At 44.1% G+C, this 23881-nt stretch overlaps 2 protein-coding genes across 2 annotated transcripts; one reads left to right on the top strand and one right to left on the bottom strand.

Moving 5' to 3' along the window:
- The first annotated feature begins 526 nt into the window (after window positions 1-526).
- Window positions 527-9314, top strand: usp42 (ubiquitin specific peptidase 42). The gene is made up of 19 exons (XM_080833801.1): window positions 527-617; window positions 2428-2917; window positions 3015-3125; window positions 3234-3333; window positions 3526-3593; window positions 3746-3816; window positions 3913-3995; window positions 4107-4218; window positions 4309-4449; window positions 4594-4694; window positions 4812-4944; window positions 5105-5863; window positions 5994-6082; window positions 6210-7196; window positions 7467-7720; window positions 7872-7943; window positions 8048-8133; window positions 8474-8523; window positions 8651-9314. The coding sequence occupies exons 2-18, from the start codon at window positions 2437-2439 to the stop codon at window positions 8492-8494; spliced, it is 3669 nt and encodes a 1222-aa protein (XP_080689927.1). The 5' UTR covers window positions 527-617; window positions 2428-2436; the 3' UTR covers window positions 8495-8523; window positions 8651-9314.
- A 1327-nt stretch (window positions 9315-10641) lies between these two features.
- Window positions 10642-23190, bottom strand: LOC308362516 (cytohesin-3). Its single transcript, XM_080835213.1, has 12 exons — window positions 23112-23190; window positions 22618-22682; window positions 22398-22464; window positions 22097-22215; window positions 20254-20334; window positions 19653-19765; window positions 18275-18423; window positions 17506-17617; window positions 15187-15263; window positions 14493-14564; window positions 13549-13703; window positions 10642-11548 (listed from the first exon to the last, which is right to left on the bottom strand). The coding sequence occupies exons 2-12, from the start codon at window positions 22653-22655 to the stop codon at window positions 11476-11478; spliced, it is 1056 nt and encodes a 351-aa protein (XP_080691339.1). The 5' UTR covers window positions 22656-22682; window positions 23112-23190; the 3' UTR covers window positions 10642-11475.
- Window positions 23191-23881: the final 691 nt, after the last annotated feature.

Genomic DNA, 23881 nt, shown 5'->3' with positions numbered 1-23881 from the left:
ACATAAATAATTAAAACAATTAATTCACTCTTCTGGTTAATAAATATGATGTGATTCTGACTTTATTTTACAGTGTAGACTAGACTAGACTCACGTATTGTTTTTCACACGCCTACAGGCTATGTTGGCCTACTATCAAAATTTGATTAAGTTTGCAAACACATTTAATCGCATGTGACATACTATGTGTCCCTCCCTTACATTTTGCTGGGATAAGATGGACTGTCACCTTTGGTTGCTGTAGTGTCTCGTCGCAAACCATTCACAGAGGTCTAGGTTACTTACGTTTGCCAGCAGTCTCCGTGTTTTATTGTCATTGCGGCTCAAACAACTGCCACATACTGACTATGGTCGATATTACGTTTCATACACTACGCTGGAGCCTTATTATATCCATGTGTTCTCCACAAACCATTGAAGAGCTCAGCGCTCGGGCCGAACATGCTGACTATCCCGCACCCCGCCTCCTGTTTCTGCGACATGTATAAAGAGTTGCTTAACATCAGACTTACCCGGATGTACCCGTGGGGAAACTACGTCATTGTTCACCGCCGGACGCTCGGCGGCTGAAAGGATGGATAATTTCGTGTAATGTATTACATTATTAAAAACTACAGGTAAGCGCTTGTTATCTCTTTATAACCCAATTTCGATAAAAATTGTTGTGCGTGCAAATAAGGTTGGTTCTAAGCGATCCGATTAGGACAGAGCTTGAAAACCTCAGAGTCTTCCAGTGTCATGTCGGAGGCGAGTGCTTGAGCACCGGTGAATTTTAAATCTTGAGCCCCTCCTTATTGAGCCGACCATACCAGTCCCCGTTTACCTCACTGGTAGTAAATTACGTTAAGCATGTTGTTTTGTTGAAATACCCGTGGAGTAACAGAAAGCAAATTAACCATGCTCCGATCTTTTGTTTGGAACGGTAACAGTCTCGCATTGTTGCGTGCACGTCTGTCAACGTTCCACTGGTTCTACTTGCACAGGCTGGATTGTTACGGTGGCCGTTACCATGGCGTTTGGTGTTACCATGCGCGTACACTACCGCTACAATTTATTCTATTCGTGTCTCAATGAAAGGTATGCTACGTTTAAATTAATTACTGGATTATTTTGTAGTTTATCTTTATACCTTGTGTCGACTGAATGCTTTCCCACTTTATCCATAGTCGAGGCCTAATTCGTTTTCCGGGGCCTCTCGGCTCTCCTAGCTAGCTGTATGGCAGGCGAAGTGAACGTGCGTGTTCAACATACAGCTAGCTATAAGCTAGTTATCAATGGATACCTAGCGATAGCCGGTTTCATGTTTATGAAAGAAAAGTAGGAAAGTGAGCTGGCTAATTACATAATTTCTGTGTGGTTTCTTTGGGACAGAATTCAAAATGGCTAGGCAGCGCAATGCGAAGTGGGCTTTTCATACGAGTTCGTAAACAAAAACTTTAACATTAGCTGGCTAGTCAAGGCCGGGCCCGCGTATTTGTTTTGGTTGCATTAGCTAGCTAGCTAGCTAGCTAGTGAGCTTTGGCTGGATAAGTTGTGTCGGCATGCTAGCTAACGTGCTAAGGCTATGTTAATTAGCTTATTTCCTTGTTTGCTAACTACTTAGCTAGTGAGCTGCATTTCGGCTAGATTTCGCTGCAGGTGTTGGGAGCTAACATTTAAAAATAAACCCTCTTTAGCAAATGTGTTGCTTTTCCTTTTTATCTACGCAAGATTATTTATTAGACTGAAGTTCAAGGTTGCATTCGCAAAGGTTTCGCTTTAATGGCGTTTCCTGTCAGTCACGTGTCACTCTCACTTGCACTGTACCCAGTTTGACTTGAGATTAACGACAGTACACTATGTACGTGGCCGAATACTCCAGATCCTAACATGTCTTTTGTGCATATCACTGGTCGGCTAATACATTTAGGTGATGGTGTTTAAAAAAAAAAAAAATCCAACTCGTAGTGGAAAATACATTGACTTTAAATGCCGCCTTTTAGATATGCCTGTTGTATTTAGGAAAGACATGAAAAGGAAAATTGTCTCTCCACACACTTGGTATTGCCTCAGATTAGGATACCTGGCTGCTACCACAATGCCAATGTATCGTGATGTGTAGACATAGTAAACATGCAGTGATTTAAACACAGCAAGAGCGGTTGGGTCCTAGCCTTTAAGTTATTGAGGCGTTGCATAAAGAAGACCTGGCATTAGTAGACCTACCGATCTATTTATTAATTATATGACTACTTTTAACATAGTATGATTCTTCTAAGCATTTATTGCAAAAAATATTAAGTCTGTGTTTGTAGAACCAGTCAGTAATTGTATAGATTTTTATGTCAATTATACACTTAAAATATTTCACCAGATGTGGTCTGAGATGTTGCCAGTGCTTAGAAGCCAATAATACATTATTCCCTGTCATGTTTTAACCCCGAACAGAAATGAACAATGACCATAGTTGACAAACCATTAGAGAAATCTGACCTCGAGTCAGTGCGGGGGAATCGGTCCGGCGCTATGGCCTCCTTCTCCTCCGGGGACATGGACAGCAGCTGCTCCAGTTGGGGAGGGAGCTCCTCCACCTCCGACCTACCCAGGGCCAAGACCCCCTGCATGGGCCCCACCCCTGGAGCTACCCTGTACAGTGCTGCCGCTACAACCACAACCACCACCACCTCCTCCACCACCCCCCTCACCACTGAGCGACCCAAGGAGCAGGTGATGACGACCAGTGGGGACGGCATCGCCCTCCCTCAGAAGGTGCTGTTCCCGGCTGAGCGTCTGAACCTCAAGTGGCACCAGATGCACCGCATCGGAGCTGGCCTCCAGAACCTGGGAAACACCTGCTTCCTCAACTCTGCCCTGCAGTGTCTCACCTACACCGCTCCCCTGGCCAACTACATGATGTCCCGCGAGCATTCCAAGACATGTGAGAATCAATGCATCTCATCTCTGTCTCGTCTTGTCTGTCTTGTGGCACATGGCCTATCTAAACCAATGCATAACTACCTGTATGTTCTCTGTAGGTCATGAGCCTGGGTTCTGCATGATGTGCACCATGCAGAATCACGTCACCCAGGTGTTTGCCAACTCGGGCAACGTCATCAAGCCCATTGGTGTTCTCAATGACCTGAAACGTGAGTGTGCCACTTGTTTACCCTCCCATGTATAATAGGATGTTTAGTTGGTTGCTTTGGTTTGCTTTAGGATAAATAATCTCGACCCTTTGGGCTTTGTTTTTGCAGGGATTGCTAAGCATTTTCGCTTTGGGAGCCAAGAGGATGCTCATGAGTTCTTGCGGTACACCGTGGATGCTATGCAAAAGTCCTGCCTGCCTGGAAACAAGTACGTCTTAAATGAGCTGTCCCCTAGCTCTTACCTTAGAACTGCTGTGTTTCCTTGTCTTGTTGTACATCTTTTGAACAAAGGACTGTTTCTACGGTAACATTAGGCCATATGACCTGTGACCAAAGGAATGTGGCAAGCTATCAGCAGTGATTTGCATGCCCTGATTGTTTGCCATTTCCTTCTCTTTAGATTGGACCGGCAGACGCAGGCGACCACTCTCATCCATCAGATCTTTGGAGGGTATTTGAGGTCTAGGGGTAGGTGTTTGCAAAAAGGGAAATCTTTTGTCCATGTCTCACACACCTTCAATTGATAATCATTGTAATTTTTTTAAACTTTGGTATATATTTTTCTATTTACAGTTTCTAGTGTGTGTGGCTGGTCCTTATTTATGTATTTTAATTCACAGTAAAATGCCTAAACTGCAAAGCAGTGTCTGATACCTTTGACCCATACCTAGATGTCACTTTGGACATTAAGGTAAGATTTTTTTTCTTCTAAATACGTGAATCAATTGTTTGATTTTATGCACTGTGATCCTTATCACTGTACCATTGCATTGTTTTTAAAATCCAGACTGCCCCTACCATCACTAAGGCTATGGAGCAGTTTGTAAAGCCAGAGCAACTTGATGGAGAGAACGCCTACAAGTGTACCAAGTAAGTTATTACAATAATATTTAAATATGACCATTGAATTTGTTAGGTGATTGGTCACTATTAGTTCTATAGACATCTTCCTGGTTTAATCTGTCATCATGTGGTTTATAGATGTAAGAAAATGGTTCCAGCATCAAAGAGATTCACCATCCATCGCAGCTCAAATGTGCTGACCATTTCACTCAAGCGATTTGCCAACTACAATGGCGGCAAGATCGCAAAGGTCAGTATCCTTCTTTTCAGCCTTATTCCACTCTACTGTTCCTCTGATGACCTCGAACAATAGCTCATGAAAGGCCTCATCTCTACACAGGACGTGAGGTACGCGGAGTACCTTGACATGCGTCCCTACATGTCCCAGCCACATGGGGATCCACTGATCTACAATCTGTACGGCGTGCTCGTCCACTCCGGCTTCAGCTGCCACGCCGGCCACTACTACTGCTATGTGAAGGTAAGGCCACACCACGCTTCGCTGCGCCCCCTCAACCCCTCGCCACGAAAAAGACTTAGGCATACCTTCTCTGTGGAAGTCCTCCACAGTGTTGATACACAAGATGTATTTTAAAACTTTCAAATGGGGTCTTTCTGTTTTTAGGGTAGTAGCGGTCAGTGGTACCAGATGAACGACTCCTCTGTGTCTGTCAGCGATATCCGTTCGGTTCTTAACCAGCAGGCCTACGTCCTCTTCTACATCAGGTTTGTTGCCATCCTCCTTTAAAGATTCTGCGTTGGATATTCTCTTGGCATCTTGCTGCCAAATGACTGATTTAACGGGTTAATTGGAAAACATCTACTTTAATCTGTCCTCACCAGGTGTCATGATGTCAAGAATGGAGGGGAGTTGTCGCCCGTGATCCGCACCCCTCCCAGGCCCGCTATGAGCGTTCGGGGCTTAACGGTTAACCGGCCTGCTGTACCCTCCAACGGGCCTACGCGCCTGATCAAGGTAGAACATCAGGACCCTGGCCTCCGAGAGTCATAGTGGCATCTATTTGCTTCCATCAATACGAAATTATGAGCTGTATGCTTGAATGGAAATGTATAGTTTGCCTGATGTGTATGTGATTGATGGCACTCTAATGCTGGATTGTTACTATTTCCCTCAGGTTGGCCCTCAGGTCAATGGGCGGGCGTACCACAGTGGCTTCAGATACGGCAGTAGCGCCGGCAGCGGCAGCAGCACTTCAACCAAAACTGGCGCCGGCATGTCCTCGGCCTCGTCAACCTCCTCATCTGCATCATCCTCCTCCTCCTCCTCCTCCACCGCTACCTGCACCTCCCACACGCCCAGCAGGCCCACGGAGATCGCCGACCCGGACAAAAGGCAGAAATTGTCCTTCCTCATTGGCCAGGGCAAGAACGTCCGCCCAGGCCTGACCCAGCCTGGCTCCTCGTCCTCCTCTGCGGTATCCCACACTCAGCCCTCCTCTAGCGCTGCTGCTGCCGCCTCCTCTTCATCCTCCTCCTTCTCCACCTTGCACTCTACCTCAGACCCCTCCTCCTCTGGCTCCAAGCTCAACGGTGCCCCCCGCAGCAGCAGCAGCAGCAGCAGCAGCAGCGCCACCGCCGCCTCTGCCTTCCTGGTGCCCTACGGTCAGGAATCCTCGGAGGAGTCAGACCAGGAGAGCAATAGCGGGCTCAGGCACAACGGTCAGACCGAGGCTCACGCCAATGCCAAGCCCACCAATGGGAAGAGGAACGGACATAGCATGTCGCCGCCCCCTAAAAGGCATGCTAGCGACCCGATGGGCGGCCAAGCCAAGACCAACGGCTCCTCCAATGGCTATTCTAACGGCCACAATGATAACGGCCACACTGACCCAAAGCCCAGCCAGAATGGCCACCACAAGGTCAACGGCGTGAAGGTATGTAACACAACGACATATATGTTTTCTTGAGACTTTTTTTTGTCTCCTGACATAATACAGATACCGATTTATGCTTCACTGTCGCATGTGAGTGTGGAGTGCCTCTAATTATTAATACGTCATGCAGGTCAACGGGAATGGTCATGCGACCTCTCCCAACTCCTTTAACGGCCAGGATGCTGAGTTTAGGGCTAATCCAGGCCTCAGCAAGCCCAGGTGAGTTCCAACGAACACAACACTACTTTTTTCAGATTAAGAACTAGTGGGTCACTATGTGTGGGGGAGAAGTGGATAATTATGAACTACATGATACTGACTCTTCTTTGCCCCTGCGATATCTCAGCAAAAACCCTGATACCTCTGCTGGCATGAGTATGCCTTCTGTCGGCAAGAACGGTCATCAGTCCCCACCTCACACCTCTGGTATCTTGCGGGACTCGGGTGAGGGTAACGCCTTCTCCCAGCTGGGCGGCCCCTCTGGCACATCACCGACCTGTGAGGCTGCTGCTGAGACCCAGGAGAAGCTGCCCGAGGAGCATGTGGACAGCCTCCTTAAGGCTAAGGAGCAGATGCAGCGAGCCTTTGAGGTAAAGCACCCGCCCCAGAATGGTTCAGGAGACTGCCCCTCGGTCTCGCAGGTGAAGGCCCCCCCCATTGAGCCGGTGCATGTGAACGGGCTCAACGGGCGACCAGAGGCGGGTGACTCTGAGTCTGCTAAGCATGCCAGCCGGGATGAAAGGGACAGGGACCAGGATGGGGACCGACACACTCGCCCATCAGCCTACCTCTCCAAGGACCGCGAGAGAGACCGGGTGCGCGACTTGCACCGCCGGCACTATGACCACAACGGAGGGGGCGATAGGGGGAAAGAACGCTATGGTCACCGTGGCGACAGGGAGTACCGCCCTCCCCGCACGCGCTCTAGCAGCCGAGAACGCTACCACCGTGACTCTGACCGCTCCTGGGACCGCCACAGGTCCTACCACCACCGCGACCACTACCACCACCGTCACAGATCCAAAAGTGACCGCGACAGGAGGCCTGTCGTTGGGGAGTATAACCACCACAGAGGCTCCGGGCGCTGGGAGGACGGCTCCAGCCGCTGGCGTTGGGGAGGTGAGGAGGGGCGCGGGCGGCTGCATGTCAGCGAGGAGGAGGAAGCGGAGCTCTCCAGCAGGGCCAAGCAGCCTCAACCCCCCGCCTACAACACCTCTGCCTCCAGCAGCCACACAGACAGGAAACGCAGCCTGGAGGACGACCGTTCAGAGGAGCGGCAGGTCAAAAAACACAAGAAGTCCAAAAAGAAAAAGAAGAACAAGGACAAGCATAGGTATGTCTCCTAGCGAATTGAGATAACACCAAGCCATATAATGTTCTAAAGTGATTTACTTTACAATGCAGCAGTTTTCAATCACACTTATTTTAATGAAGGCAGGGCAATTGGACAACAAAATCAAAATCATGCCAGTATACCATGTATTTGCCAATCCACGTTTTATTCATTTTTCTTTAAAGATTAATGCATATATATATATATATATATATATATATAGAGGATGTAAATCTTCTACGTGCTTATCTGATCTCCTCTTCCGTGCAGAGATTCAGATCAGGACTCCCCTGAGCGGACCAGCGATGGCACCTCAGTGAAACACAAGAAAAAGAAGAAGAAAAAGAAGAGGAGGCACGAGGACGAGCTAAACCACAGGAGTTCCGGCAGCGAGGAGCGACCCAACCGCAAGCGTCGTAGCCACCAGCGAGATCCTTCGCCGCAGGACTCCAAGCGCGCCCGCCTCGACAACCATTCTGCCCACACACCCAGCACCCAGCACCGACAGCTGAACGGCCACATAGGTTCGAAATGTACATACAGAAACAATGCATACACAATTGCAAATCACATATAAATGTTCGCCTTGTTCTCTTATGCTAGAAGAACGGTTGAACTGAATTTCTTACAGTGATCAGGGTTTTAACAGCTCAAGTTTTATGTGTCGTCTCGCAGGCAATGGCTACTCCTCCATGTCTTCCCAGGAAGGCGATAGCACCCATGGAATCTCCAAAGATGCGAAATGCAGTGAGTGTTTTAAGGTTCGGGCTTCTGCTGGTCTTGAGAAAAGACTGGCCAGGGTTAGTAGGTCTGAGCGGCATTTGTAACGCATGTTTTGGTTTTGCCCCCAGTGATGGCATCTGGTCGGCTGCTGAGCCCACTGTGTGGGGGAGGAGATGGGGAGAGGAGGAGAGCTTCAAAGATGTCTGCCGTCGATGTAAGGAGTTTTGTTCTGTTGTTCCCTTGTGTGCTAGATCAAAGGCATCCCAGTCATACCTGAAAGAAGACGCACTGCCACAATGCCTTGTATATTTCTCACCACAGAGGTGAAAAATTCTAATCCAATTTAATAAAAGGCTAAATTCTAGATAATTACAATGTAATAAAAGGCTAAAGCCGAATGTTGACAGAACCACAATTAGGCCTGTACAATAACCTGACAAAGATCAGTTTCTGATTTGATGACCGTCAGAGTTTGAGTTACACTCCAGCAGATTGTTGCAGGGTCATTTTGTGAGGTTCGATATCCTGATAGCTGTATTCCCTCTTTGTAACAGGTGTATGGACATGTGGTGTAGAAGACGCCGCTCTTCCTCTAGATGCCCAGGTGAGGTGGCAATCCTTCTAGCAACCTTGTTATTCCCATTTTTCCACAGGGCAAATGTGTTTCCGTGACGATAACCATATTTTCTGCATACATTTATACTTAACTGATGTTTATTCTTTCCTTTCAGATATGGTTAACTGTCAAAAATAAGCTTTTGGAAAATCGAAACAAATCTACAGCAAAAGAATGAGATTCTTCTAAGTGAACCTGGTGCTTTAAATCATTGATATACTGTATTTTTTAACCACACAAGAAGCACTTTTGTGTGGATTTTAAAAAGAAAAACTTTTTTAACGGACCGCATTGGAATATTTTTTTTTCTTTTTAAGTTCACTCTACAACTGTGAACTCTACAACTCAATGGAAGTTATGAATCTAGAGTTAATATATACATTCAGAAATAAAGAAAAGACAGAAAGCCTGGAGCTTGAACATTTGACTTGCTGCTCAGACACAGACTCAGGACACACACTCAAGGTGAGACCCCATTCCTGTTGAGGATGAATCTCTTGCCCCCAACCCGCCCCCACTCCCACCCCCCTCCCCCGCTTTGGGACGTTTGGGAATTGGGAATTACCAGACCACCATGTCACACAGGAGAAGAGGAACTTTATCAAAGTGTCTCCTGGCCTCTGATGTCACTGGACTCATATCTGTAGGGGAGCATCCGGTGGGAGTGGACTCTTCTGCGAATGCTACATGGGCACTTAACCACATCCTTCACCTGGACACGCTTGAGGATGTTTGCCGTGCTGCTTCTCTTCTCGGCACAGACACCTACAATTGTCCTCCATTAACCAGAAACTTTTTTTTTTTTTTTTTTTAAGTAAGCGTTATTAATTAAAAAAAACACAATAATCATGTATCTTTAACGTAATTTTAAGTTGTTTTTAAAAGAAAAGTTCAGTTCATTCTGTTATGGAAAAAGAATACTCTGAACTTAAATTTGTTTGAACTGTACTATCAGTTATTTGTATACATAGTCCTGTATCAGGAACAAGACACTTTCTCGTTTTTTTCCCTTTTTGTTTTATTTTCTTTTTTCATTTTGTAGTGAAGCCCCATGGCAGAATTTTAGACCATGTAAAATGGGCGTCAGGTTTGTTTGTTTTGGTTTTGAGTGTGTGTATGTGCGTCAATTCAAGAAGTGGAATGGTTATGGTAATGTCAAAGCCTATGTTCTACTGTAGCATGTTAAATTAAGTTTATACATTGTACAGTTCTATAAAGGGGGAGAAAGCCTTAAATGCATTTGTTAATGTTGGAAATTGAAAGTTTTCTTTTCATTTTTTTTCCTCACTGTTTACATGATTTTCTTTGTTTGGAGTGAATGCTGACAGTTGAAAATGTTTGTTTGATGTGTGAGGGGAGAATGTTTGGATTTGTACAGAATGGGCTCCCTTCTTTTTTTTTTGTTTAAAAATCAAACAAAAAAAATATTTCGTTAAAATGTGACTTTTGCAATTTTATTGAATGTGGTCTTGTGGAGAGACCCGGCCGTTTTGACAGTAAATACGACAGAATACTTACGTTCTAGAGCTGTTTATTTAAACACAACATGGGTTGAGTAAGGGGTTCAACAACATGGCACCACCTTCACCCCAAGTTCACAATTGTCTGACCCAGATTTGATCCTGCCAAACTATTTTCTGTTCAGAAAGGTATTTTTTCAAATCGCTGACCCTGTTAGAGGACTGGTTAAAAGATCTTCAGATTCAATTCCTACATGTCCATTTTCAGTTGTTGGTCTGACCGCAATATCCTGGTCTTTTAACCTAGTACATATAATATAGAACACTCTCCTGCTACAGTGCTATGGGAATCTCTTCACCATTATTGTTATTATCAGTGTCTTGCAGTTCTTAAAGAAGACAATAAACAATGCTGCAATAGCTTTTAATATATGAAATCACAGCAACAAAAACTGGTTATTGGTGTATTGCCCAATATGCATTCATACAATTAAAACAGTCACTGCAATTGTTAAAACTATAACTTTACATGCTACAAAAAAACAATGAGGTAAAGTAACAATCTTACATTATGTACACATAACTTACGACTTTTAATGATGGAAAATAAATACGAGTTCTTGTGACATGTCATAGTAGAGCAATACTTAAGTAGCCTTGAAGACCTCTACACAAAAAGAACATTGGAGCCTTCATTTACTATTGTACTTTTATGAATGCAAATACAATGAAACATGACTTATTCTAAAAAGCTTATAATGCTTCACAGCCTCCCAGCTATCAGTCCAGCTGACTCAGGTGGACACTGTGTGTGTGTGTGTGTGTGTGTGAGGGAGTGTTTATCACACCTTTACATCAGTAAAGAACCAGCGTCAACATGAAATGAACACAATAAACCTTCAGCACTATTTCAGAAGGAGGGAATGTAGCAATTTAGGTGATTCCTTCAAAGAAAAGAGCTTTACGAAACAAAAATGACCTTTGCTACTGTTTAACATACAAACCAAAGATAACACAAAATGTCATGGTGGTGGTTTTTACAACAAAGGACCATTAGGGGGCATCCTGGTTGCAAGTGCCCTGAGAATTGCATCTTAACTGCTGCATCCATGATCAGATTCAACAAGGGGCATACAAACACTCGTCCACCCCTGTACAAAAAACACTCAAACATTTCAGCTTGACTCACTAAAGTCACAGTGTCATTGTCATTCACCAAAGTATTCTGAAGGTTAGCTGAAGAGTTCTCTACATATCACATCAGAGCATTATTCTTCCGTGACAAACCCAGCTCTGATGAATACATTTGCGGACACTTGATTGTCCAGTCTGTCGTCTCATGCTGATCCTCTGGAGTTCTGCTGGATCTTGCCTAACCCCCACACCCGTGAATTGGCCTGACTCAACTCCACCCCATGGAGAGACAGAGTGGATTGGCCCATCTCTTTGACCCACGGGGGGCGCTGGGCTCTGGTCAGACTCACTTCTTGTTGGCCACCCGCCGTTTCCTGCTGGCCAGCATGTCGTAGAAGGGGTCCCTGCTGATGCTGGCTCTGTGGAGGGAGAGAAGACGGTCAGCAGGAGGCCAAAATATAACACGCCCAATCAAGGTTTAGCTATTACTCAAGACTCTCTTAAGGTCGATTTAGGCTACTCCGACTCCGTTATGGACGAACTGACAGACGGATTTGATGGACTTTTTTTCATTTATGGTTCTCTGACGGCTGTGGGTGCTAACCAAGATAATTTACTGATAAGCCAATACGTCCTCACTTACATATAGGTAGGCCAAATGTAAAAGGTGGAGTAATATAGAAGTGAAGTCCTGTCATGCACTACAAATCTTTTGCATCAATACACCTTTATATATAGTATTACAAGAATGGACGATGCAAGAGCCTGGTTCATTTTTTTGCAGTCAAACAGTGAATATGTGTCTGGTCTGGCGAAAGTCACACATACAAGCACAAGTTTTCTATCATCTAGTCTATAAAAAAGGTCCCAAAATAATGTGATTTAAGATTCATGGGTGTTTTATTTCAACCTTCACAGAAGCATTTTAAATCAGACACATTTGTGTCTATATATTGTGTTTATGTCCCTTCAACAAATTCACAAGGGCAAACTAAAGCTATCTTTCATTGTTTTAAACAATCATTTTAGGCATTCATTTGTTTGGTTTGCACAAAGTGTGATTCATGCCTTATGTCAATTTTCAAGTACACTTGTGTTTGTGGAAGTGCGTGTATATGTGTGTGTGTTTCCGCAGCGGTTTACGCCATGCTCTGTCTGGTGAGGAGTCTGAGTCTGAGCCAGGGGTGGGAAACATTGGAGAAGACGCCCCTGTGTGTCCTGCTGGGAACATAGTGTGTCACTGCTATGCCTCAGACTATGTGAGTCTGTGTGCGGTCAGAGGCTGGAGGGGGGCTTGGGGGTTGGGGGGATTTAAGAATGTGTGTGTGTGTGGAGGGGTGTGAGTAATTGTCCAGAATTCCCGGCAGGCGCTCAGGTCGTGCTGAGCCAGCCATTCACAGTACAAACAGACGGTACTGACCGCAGGGGCGACTGCCACCTCCTCTGCGCCTGAGTCAGGGGACGGCCGTCTGTCCCCACACTAATGAGACGTGCACGGACCACCCCTCTGTCTGTCACGGCCAGATCCCCAGCACTCCACATCAGACAGACGAATAGGTCTGCATAGCAGCATTTAAAAGACTCTCTATCTCCACCTTTCATTCATCCATCACTGTGCTGCCCACACCAAAAACAACGACTACAATACTGTTTTGTAAGAGAGCTGTCATCTCGCAATTCATGGAGCATTAATAGCAGAAGGACAGGGACAAGATTGTGTTCTCCTCCCAGCGTTCTGAGGAGAAAGCACATTGGCCGTGTCTGTTTTCAGTCCACACAGGAAGTTCAGCGGCAGCACAAGAGCTGCCTGTGCGGAGAGTGTTCATGGTCTTCCCCGGGCCTTCCCCTGTGCAATCAGTTGGGTGTTATCCTCAGGAAACCCATTTGGCCTCCAGAGAGCCAGACCTCCCTAGGCCTTATCTCTCCCCGACTGTGAGAAAAAGATCTCAGAGTCACACGCTCGTTACCCTGGAGTTGTGACCCTTGTCACAGGACTCTCTTATTAAACGCTGGAGTAACAGAAATACAATAAAAGCCATTCTTCACACCGCAACGAGCCCCTAAGGTGCTGCTATGTTTACTGACAAACACTCCCCACGTTTAGACCATTAAACTGTCCCTGGCGGCCCCTTTGGGGCTTAAATAACACTGAAAGGAGCAGAAGGAGTCATTGCCAAGTTTCCAAATGTGAGGTGGGTTTACAGATACAGAGCCCGTGTAAATCCAGTGAGCCCTAAGAAGGAGGATCCTTAGCAATATGGGTACACTGTTTGTTACTTTATCGCTCATTGACGGCACGATGGGGTAGCTAGTCATTTGTCCGAAATTGACACATTCAAGTTACGCAACGTAACAAGTACAGTCGAGAGCATAAAAGTGGTGGAATTAGTGGTGGAGTTTTTGGCAGTTGTGAACTTACTTGATGGATTTGATCCACTCCTCCTTCTCCTCAGCTGTTGGTGCTGATATCCTATAGACCACATGGTTTCCCTCCACCACCCTTCCATCAGCTTCAGTCTTACAGGCCTTGATTACCTGGCCCTTATGGTTGGGCTTGTAGAGCTCAAAGCAGTTCTGAAAACACATAATAATATACTATAATAATATACTACTTAGAGTCCAATTTAAACTGCAGGTTTTTTCTCGACCACATATAGAGATATCTGCCATGGCATTATAGTATTGTAATATTGTATTACAATATTATTTAACATTGTCTTATTATTAAAGGCACCCAGTTCAACTTTATGTAAACATTCAATGAAAAATAAACATTCAATTTCTAGTCTTTTTTACACGTAGTAAGTTTCAATAACTCCATACCATTACATATTGACATTCAAGGAGCAAAGATGAGACGTCGTTGTGTGGTGAGAACTGATAGAAAATCGTAAACAACAACAATCGCCGGTGGGGAGAGGCCATTTTTCCATTGACTGGAATCCTGCTTTATTTATTGTAGGTAACACAAAATAAAGAAAATGGCGGTGATTGTTGTTGTTATCGATTTTCTATCAGTTCTCATCACACAACGACGTCTCATCTTTGCTCCTTGAATGTCGATATGTAATGGTATGGAGTTATTGAAACTTACTACGTGTAAAAAAGACTAGAAATTGAATGTTTATTTTTAAGCCTTGAAAGTTGCACTGGGTGCCTTTAACATTGTGACACACTGACATGATATAGAAACACCATCAGAAATCATGTGTCTATGTGCTATCTCTTCAATAAACTGTATCTACCACATGCATGCAAACTTACAGTATGAAATGTGTGCCATTGTTTTCTTTCTTTTATGAAAGGTTGTCAACTGAAAGTAGTTAACTCACAGTAATAAGGTAAACAACATAGATATCTCACCGGCTTCCTGGGCTCGTCAACCTCCCTGATGCTGAGGTTTTCCAGAGGAATAATCCCTCGAGGCTCCTTGTCCTATGGAAATATTACCAGGAATAGTTCTGTAATCCCCTTTCAAATCCACGTCTTTTTCTTTCTTAATACAAACATGATTAATGCCTGGACTTATTTTGCAATATGCTTACTGAAACAACATCAGGGAGGGCTTATGGAGGTGCTTAGCAAACTCAAACCAATTCCAAGTGATGTGGAGCAGCTATTGTGACTCTCCAGGTCTGCATTTAGAATGGAGCGTTGTGGGGGATAAGCGCAGCATTATTCCCTGGGCTCCCTGGCTTAATGAGGGGGTCTCAGCGGGGAGGTGATTGCCAGGGGACCCCGAGTTTAGTGCTCCTCTGGGGAGAGGGGGGGACTGGCATGGCATTGCGTTTGAAGTGGCCACATGCTCCACAGGAGACCATGGCCAGATGTTCTCCGGTGTTTTGTTAATTGTTGGATGCGAGAGCAAATTCCGCTTGGGGCTCTGTCTGCTACAGCTTAGGTTTCACTGATAAAGGCCTTTCAAACAAAACAAAAAAAAACTCTCTCACTGTCTGTTTGTCTTGCTCTGTTTTTCTCCTTCTTCCCTTCCCCACTTGAAATGAAAGGATGAAATGTTTCCCCAACCAGCCAGAGAGCTGAGTCTGCAGTTACTTACAGTTGTGTACTCGAAGTAATACAGGCAGTTGTCGGTTAGAATGAACCACCTTCTCTTCCACGTCTTCACTCTTCCTCCTGCATGGCAGACCAGACATGAATTATAAATGACCTGTAAACTACACAGAATGGCGGAATAACTTAAGCTACAGAAAAGTGCTGTCGCTGGCAGGAAATGCAAGGACAACCCACAGTGGCTGAGGTCATTCTCCTGTTGAGGAGAGACAGTCCCAAGACGATACAGGCTGATTTGCTTGAAATTGCAATGGTATGGCTGGCAACAAGAAAGCTGAGAGACAGCTGTCATGATACCTAATTAAATACTGACACCACACTAAATTCTGAAATGTATCTGAAGCTACATATCATTTACTACCATTAATATATATAACTACACATCACTGCATGCAGCATATGTTGTCCTCAATCAAGACAAAACACCTGTTAAATAATTGCAGCCTGGGGCCAGAGGCTCCGAGGAGTTTTTCTGGGTCAATAAATATATGTTATACGGTGGTGTGTTGTTTATAAAATGTTTTAACATTAATATAATAAAGAACAATTGTCTTAAGAAATCCAGAAAGGAGGAATCAGCTTTTTGCCCGGTGCTGTGGCTGAAGTGGCTGCCCACGTCTTGTAAGTGTTAATTGGTCACTGCTCCTAGCACGTGTGTGTGTGTTCGTGTGTTCACTGCCAACGAATGGGTTAAATGCAGAGTCCTAATTTCCCTCGGGATTAATAAAGTCTCCAAGAAATTACATCTTGGGACTGTTAATTAAAGTCAAACCTTTCAGTGAGTGCATACACAATATTAGACTGTTCAAATGGCAGTGCCATACTTAATACACTGATGAATATTTTCAAAGAACCCATGAAAAAAACCACCACATCCAAACTATGCCATTGATATGGATATTCAACACAGTAACACATCATAGTTTTTTTTTCTTCTCCAAAGTGGGTTCATTTAAATAAGCCAATACAGTGAGCCGAGGACTGCACAGTGTTCACACACGCTAATGAACCTGAACTCAAACGTGTTAATGACCTGGAATGAGGAGCCCAGTCCCCAGTGGCAATACTGTATTAGCCGTATGTCTTAAATGACCTGGAAAAGCTGGAAAATGTCTCATTGCAATGTTTCACGAGAGCTGTAATATTACAGTTTCGCTGTCTCAATCAGGCCTGAAATGGGTATATGGTGCGAAGAGACGAAGAATAAGGAAAAAAGAGAGGAAAAGCAGCATTAAACTAAATTAGTTGGCACAGTAGGGGGTCTGGCAGGGAGAGGGCGCCCCCTGAGAGGGAGAGAGAGAGAGAGAGAGAAAGAGAGAGAGGAAGAGAGAGGCCAACAGCGGGAGAGGATAGAATGTGGCACAGCGCTCACACTGGCCTTGGAAAGCCGCAAGGGAAGCTGCCTGCCAGCTTCGATCACAACGGGGGGCGTACAGTAAACTGTACCAAATCAGTTTCTATATGGGGGGAAAACATTCCCTGTCTTCAGCTGCTGATAAAGCTCTTGGGAAAGTCTTTCCGAAAGAGTGATGATAATGTGGAAATCTGTGTGAAAGGGTGAGTGTTGATGAAGCTACTGCGTGTTTTCCTGACCATGACCAGACCCTTTCCCTAATCTGCTGCTACACTGGAGTGTGAAGTGTAAAAGCAAGTGTGAAGGAAACTTTGCCTGCATGCAGCAAAACATTTTAATGGGGCTGAAATCTGAAGGAATTCTAAATATGAAGGGAATACAGTATCTGCTTACACTCGCTAAAATAGGGCACAGAGGAATCACTCACCAAAAAAGAAAAACAAAGTCCTAATTCTACTATATCCACCGTCCACGTGAGTTCACAGAGAGATAACCTGATATTGCCCAGGCAATCATAACTCTCCTCACACTTTTAAAAAACTAGTATATGGTTCAAGTCAAACATCAGGGCTGTGTTTTTTTAACAGCCAGCTGATGAACCGATAGAATGTTTGCAAAGAGTGAGACGTAGCTTCAGGGTCGTGTATGCTAGTTTAGCGAAACAGTGGCGCCACCCAATCAAGGAAGAAGGAGGTCAAAGGTGGCGTAGAGATAGCAGGAAGGAACATTTCAATACAAACAATTCCTGCAGAAAATGGACAACACAATGGACAGCAAGGAAAGCACAGCTTCAGAGATGGGTGTGGAGTGGGTATGGTGGGGAAAGGACGGAACAATGTCACAGCACAGCACAGTTGTACAGATGCCCTGGCTACTCAAGGGACAGAAACACAATCTACTTGGCGAAAAAAGGTTGATAAGAATGAGCACAGCTCATCAAGTTTTACTGACCCAGCTTGAGAAGCCAGCCTTCCCTATCCGGGTTGAAGAACGTGTGTGTCAGGTCGTTGCCATCATCCTCGGGTATTTTGAAGGGTTCATTTTTTATGCTTTCAAACAAATTCTACACAGAAAAAGACACACATGCAAAGCATTTTACCAACAAATATTTCTTCCAACATCTCTTTAAATTATGTGCCATTGCACCTTCAATAACAGTTTGTCATCTTTGACATGGCACAGAAGGAGCAGCTGGGACCAACGACTCTACTCTACACCGTGTGTTATACACACTGACAGCAGCTAACATGCTGACAACACTCACAAGCCTCTATAATTAACAAACACATCTTGTCTTTGGCTTCCTATAGTGAGGATTCAGGTCATATCCTGTGGGAGCCGTATTAAGCATGCTTTCTTGCAGAATATGCTGGTGAAGTGAAATGTCATCTGTTACTGTTTTCCCATTGCCGAGGACAAACAAAACTGGAAAAACTCTGCTGTTGGTCAGCCGGTGTCTCTTACATGGTTTTCCGAGTGAAGATTTGTAATTGATAGACTGCATACGGTGTCTGAATTAAATTCAATTTAACATCCAATTCACAATCATGCACTCCACCATCACACAATTTCTTTAGACAATTATGTACCTATAGGGTCTGTTTATTTGTCCTCACTGTCATTGAAGTGCCCTTCAAAGATTTTAAACACATTTAGAACACATTTAGGATACCCTTAAGGTTGTGAGAACAGTTCTAGCTGGAGCAGAGAGGCCCCTCACCCTGAGCAGCTCCTCGGGCAGGTCTCCTCCCTCGTTGATCCCACGGTTCATGGAGATGAACCTCTCCACCGGCGGCTTGTCCCTGACGTTAGGGTTGTGCAGGCTGGTGTTCAGCATGATGATGGCAAAGGACAGCACATAGCAGGTGTCTGTTAAGAAAGGGCAGGGGTCACGTTCAACTCTGTCTCCCACAAGCTCTGCTGTGTCACAGGGTGCAGCCAAAACATAGAACGTATCTCCTATTGAGGTCAGATGTCATATAGATGACATTCATATTTGACTGTTTAAACATCATCCCATATTTTGAGCACTAAAGCTCGTGTTGCTGCAGCACTGAATTCGTTGATGACCCTCGGCAATAGCAGAGAATTGGTGACATCCATTGAACACCGCAGGAGTGTGCTTTTCTAAGGGTTTGGCTTCGCGAAGTGATTGAAGTTTGGATAAATCTGAGCTCACAGTCTGCAGTGACGCACCTCCTTCCACTTTCCAAAAGGATGGAAAATGTTTTTTGGCTTCCAAGCACTGGCAAAGTCTTTTTAAAGAGAAAGACAAACTCTACCCTGAGAGTTGCTCCGCCATTCCGTGACGCACATATGCACCGTTCAAGAATCAGTGACCACTGGAGCTCTTTGTGAGGAAACAATATAAAAAAAGGAGCGGGAGGTCATGAATATGGATGCACTGACGCACAGCAGATTCTGAGTGAATAAATCATTATCCTGCGCGCGGTCATAACTCAGCCCCCTACTCACTCTTGCCAGAGTTGTACTCCAGAGAGTTCCCCCACTGTGACAGTACCCATACAATGGAGCTCTAAGCTCTGCATATAATGCTATCTGCTGGCATGTCATGCAGGATTCTGCAATCCCACAACAAGAGACAGTAAAACACATTGTTATGCAGATCTTGCGCCTGTGTTTCCTTCTCATGTGATGGACAGTGCTACAGTGCTAGGAAACTGGTGATGGTGCTGTTTTAAAGTACACTGCAAAGCAATTGTGTTGAATTTGTCATTATATCCTGCAAGGGAATTTGGCAGTGCATACCTTGCATTGCTTATGGTTCTAGTGATATTAGGAATGATGCATACTTCCTCTTCCTACTTCTTAGTTTTATGATTTGTACAACATTCCATAGAATTATGAGCTTGCCTGATGTAATAAAAAAAAGTTGCATAATGAGGTTTTAATGATGGGCAACTAATCGCCCCTTTCTCTCTCTCTCAGGCACTCAGCAGGGTGCATGCAGCTCTACAAAAACATTACACATATTTAGGGCAGCGAATATGTGGTGCGAATGAGCATAGAAACACAGAAACGTTCTTTCCCAGGATTCATTCGCTTCCAAAAAAATCAGAGGCTGTGTGGGGGCTGACCTGTCGACTGGAACACGCCTGGGTTGCACTGACAGTATCGAGAAGCAAACGCCTCCATCATCCGATCAATCTTCTGGGCCTCGCCGGGCAGCCGGAAGCTCCACAGAAATTGCCTATCGTGGGGAACAAGGGGATAAATCAGGGAGTACTCACATACACCTATCACTGCACGAGTTACCATTCACCTCAGAAAGAGACAGGGAAACAGACAGATGTGAAATTGTGCATTTACACTCATGTGCTAAATAAATGATCTGATCAACAAAGAACATTCACGTGTAACACATTCAATGGTCAGATTAAAAAACAATCGCTAACATGCTGAATTATATTATATTTTGTTATTATTATTTTCAATTTTTGCTATCTCCTATATCTACACACTATCCTCTCAGATGCGGCTGCCACCATTCCACACAACACAGATACACACCAATCAAAACCACTGCCTTGAAGTTCACAGCTGGGCAAAATTAAAGACACCCACAAAAAACCCACATTTTTATGTGAGACAGATGACATGATGTGTGAGCAGAGCAATATATTTTGGCTGAAAGGCCTGTTTCCTGCCTCAGCGTGACTGAGAAAACAAACCTCTCACCTCAAAGCCTGCACCAGGTTCAGATCTGCAAACTCATGGAGCTCCACGAAGGCCTGCAGAACCTTGATGTTGAAGTCATCCCTGAGGAGAAGACGAAAGGAATTCCAATCAGGAAAAGCTCCCCCCCTCTTTTGCTTTTCTCAAAGCAGGCAATGGTAAATTATCAAGGGAGCATTAAAAATACGAAATGGAATAGCTGCACAGTTTGAGTCCGGAATGGGAAAGCAATATTTCCACAGTGATGGATTTCCTCCTATTGGCACCTCTCAGAGTTCCAAGCATTTTTTTCCTGCTGATATTGACAAGAGAAGTGGAGTGCTGGCCCTGAGAACAATCTGGATCCAATCTTTAAAAGCCACAACTTCAAAAACACATTTTTGGTAAAACTAGTTGAAGTTCGAAACAATCCTAGTGGCAACCATCAATCAAGGATTTAAAACTCGAGAGGGCCAAACCCAGTCTACTTCAGATGAGACAACCCTCAGGAGCCCTTACCCATGGCCAGGCACTGATAACACTGATAACTCAGTAATCCAATTTTACTCAGAGACAAGCACTAGCAACATGCACAGCACACAGATTCTGAGTGCTGATAGTATGTTTACCAGACTAAGTGCTAGCTTACTGAAGCAAAATCTAGAAAAACAAAGATATCAATTAACACAGAAACACATGATCATCTCTTGGTTCCACAAACATATAGTCACTATAAAAAAACACAGAAGAACTTTAAACCAATAATTCATTTGGTTCCTGCACTCATCCTTCTGGGTTTACAGCCTAGCAACACAATGAACTGAGATCAATTAATCTGGAATTTTCCATCAAGGGCTATAAATATACGTGTCTAAATATATACAGCTTTGTGTGATAAACACATTTGTTTAAAAAAAACGTATGGAACGAGTCATTGGACGAATTTCCTGCAACATACGCCTGATTACACAAACTCCACTTGAGTCATCCCTTCCTAAAGCAAGCCTATGACCACAATGAGAGGTAATAAGAGGTTACCGTTCGAGTTCCTCACGTAAATACAATTAGCAGTAATTGCTAATTATACCTCTCCTCCACTTTTGTTTACAGTTGCCTGTGAGTGGGATGGCGAGGGCTCTTTGAAGAGGCCCTGGAGCCTGGCTGAGGCCCTCAGGGGAGGGCAGACTGTAAGCCACTACGCTCACAAAAGAGCTCATTCGTTTGGCACAAGGAGTGGAGATGAGATTATCTTCTCACTTAAGCTTTAAGACAGTGATGGATCTCATTAAGGTGGTTTCCTGAGATCAGAGAGAAAGTTTGACCTTGCTCTGCTTCAGAGACAGTGGTCACCTTTGATTTTAAAAAGTCTCCCTAATGAAAAGATTATCACAGAGGTGGCCAAATGAAATCCTATCCTAATTAAATTTGTAAAAATTCATTACCGTGTGAACTTTTTCGAGTTAAACTATAAATCCTTGCTTGCAAAATATAACTTTTTTAAATTAAATATTTGGGTGGTTAAAGGAACAGCATATTCCAGCAAGTATTGACCTCACAGCCACAGTATGCACAGGCTGTTATTTAACAAGCCAGTGTGAAATCTGCCAGACACGGATAATAACATTTATTGCCAGTGAGAGGGGCAATCAAAGAGATAAGACATCTATATTTCCAGAATGAAACACGTCTCTGCGGAAATTGCTGGTTTTCTTATCAATTAGTGTAAATAATTTCCTGCACAGACGGAGTAAGATTTAAAGGATTGTGTTATCTCACAGCACATACATCAGTCGTCAGAACTCAAACCAAAAAGAGCTGAGAAATCATCTCTTGTCTCCAGCCACCACATAGCTGATCTGTTCCTTACCTTTCACCAAGGTAATCGCCAATGACCGTTTTGTTGAGGCCCTCTCCTTTGTAAAGAAACTGTGCAATGTCCTCTGGCGTATGTTGCAAAAGGTCATTTTCCAACAAAAACTGGATGCCCTGAAATCAAGACAAGGTTATTGTCCTACACCACATGTCCAAATGCATAAACATAAGATAATTAGCAATACGCTTATAAATAAATGTATTCAAGGACCCCTAGGGATTAGTTAATTGATGCCTAATTGGGCAAAAGTCATTATGGAGTACATGATACACCTGCAGTGCCAATGACATCTAACCTTTTTGGGATCCATGTTGAATTTCTTCCTCCCAACTGCAATCTGTTTGTTTCTTTGTGTTGTTTTGCTGTAAATTTATAGGAAGAGGATGGAAAGCATATCAGAATTCCAGGTCAGTCACACTACTCTTGTCTCTCATAAAATCTGTGATCATAAGAACAAACGGAGAACAAAGAGAGAACAAACGAAGAACAAACAGAGAACTCCGTGATCTACTCACCTCTCTCCCACACATGTCAACTGCTCAATCTCAGTCATTACTTCAGAAATCTCAAACTTTAACCGCTGCAAAAGGAAGGCATAGTGTAGAATATTAAAAAAATGCTCTGATGTCATTAAAACTGTTTCTACAATAAAGATGGTGTTTTTTCCTATAACAATTGTTGATTTGAATATGCTTAAAACAGCATATCAAAGAATCGGCACAAACACATGAACAACCAAGTTCTGTGAGCATGCTCTGAATGCCAAACCATTAATGTTCAAAGAGTTTGAGTATTAGAACACAGACAACTGGGGATCACGTTTGTTCCTCCACTTCAAACGTAAACACAGATCAAGCCGCTCAACAAGGGTTGCATTCATGCAACGGCGGCCAAATCTAGTCTGTCTGTCTCCTGCTGTGTATAGGAAGAGCGGCACAAAAAAAATGGGGGGGGGGCTTTCCGAACCTCACTAATCAGTCCAGGCCAAATTAGATTTCAAATACAGTACCTCAATGTCATCCAGGAGCTCCTTCTTCCTGCGCCGTATGTTTGACAGCTCATCTCTCTCCTCCACAGAGAGGTCCTCAGGTACTGTAGGGGGAACACAGCGACAGAAGGCATCAGCTTCATGTCAACATGCTAACTCATGTGTTTTACGTACGGCACAGTCAATGTCACATGTGTATACATCCAAGGATTTAAAACCTCTAATGAAACAGCAGACAATACAGTTTTAATGAGTTGTGATTGTGGCAAAAGTGTCTTCAGAAGGAAATAATTAGATTAAGATCATTAATAATTGGATTAGGGGAAAAAGCGCATTCACTTCTTTTAAGTTAAAACCAAGAGGACACCCTCATCTTGGATCCACAGCATGAAAGCGGATGGGGCTGAGCGAACGTGTGCAAATCCAGCCTGGGAGGGCAACCCGAGAGTAAGACTCTGATTGCCCTAATTAATCCAGCCTATAAGCCAGCTGAGGTGTTCAGCTGGAGGGAGGAAATTATATGTGCTTTTCAAAGAGCACGTTGCTGTGGTTACCCAGGTTCGTACCACTTAGGTAAACAGTCTGCTTACAATCTCCGGAAATAATTACAGCTTCTCACTCAACCGATGGTTAAATGAAGGGTCAACAGGTTTTTAATGGCAGTCTTATCTAAAGCTGAAGCCTTTGGTCCAATAGGGTGTGTGTCAGCAAAGTTATAGCCATTTAGCATGATTGATATATTTTTAATTTTGTATTAAATTTTGTATTGATATATTTAAATTTCTATATAT

The sequence above is a fragment of the Sprattus sprattus genome (genome assembly GCF_963457725.1).
Source record: "Sprattus sprattus genome assembly, chromosome: 3".
Lineage (NCBI taxonomy): Eukaryota > Metazoa > Chordata > Actinopteri > Clupeiformes > Clupeidae > Sprattus > Sprattus sprattus.
The sequence above is the reverse complement of the archived record's forward strand: the minus strand, read 5'-3'. Positions and strand labels throughout refer to the sequence as shown.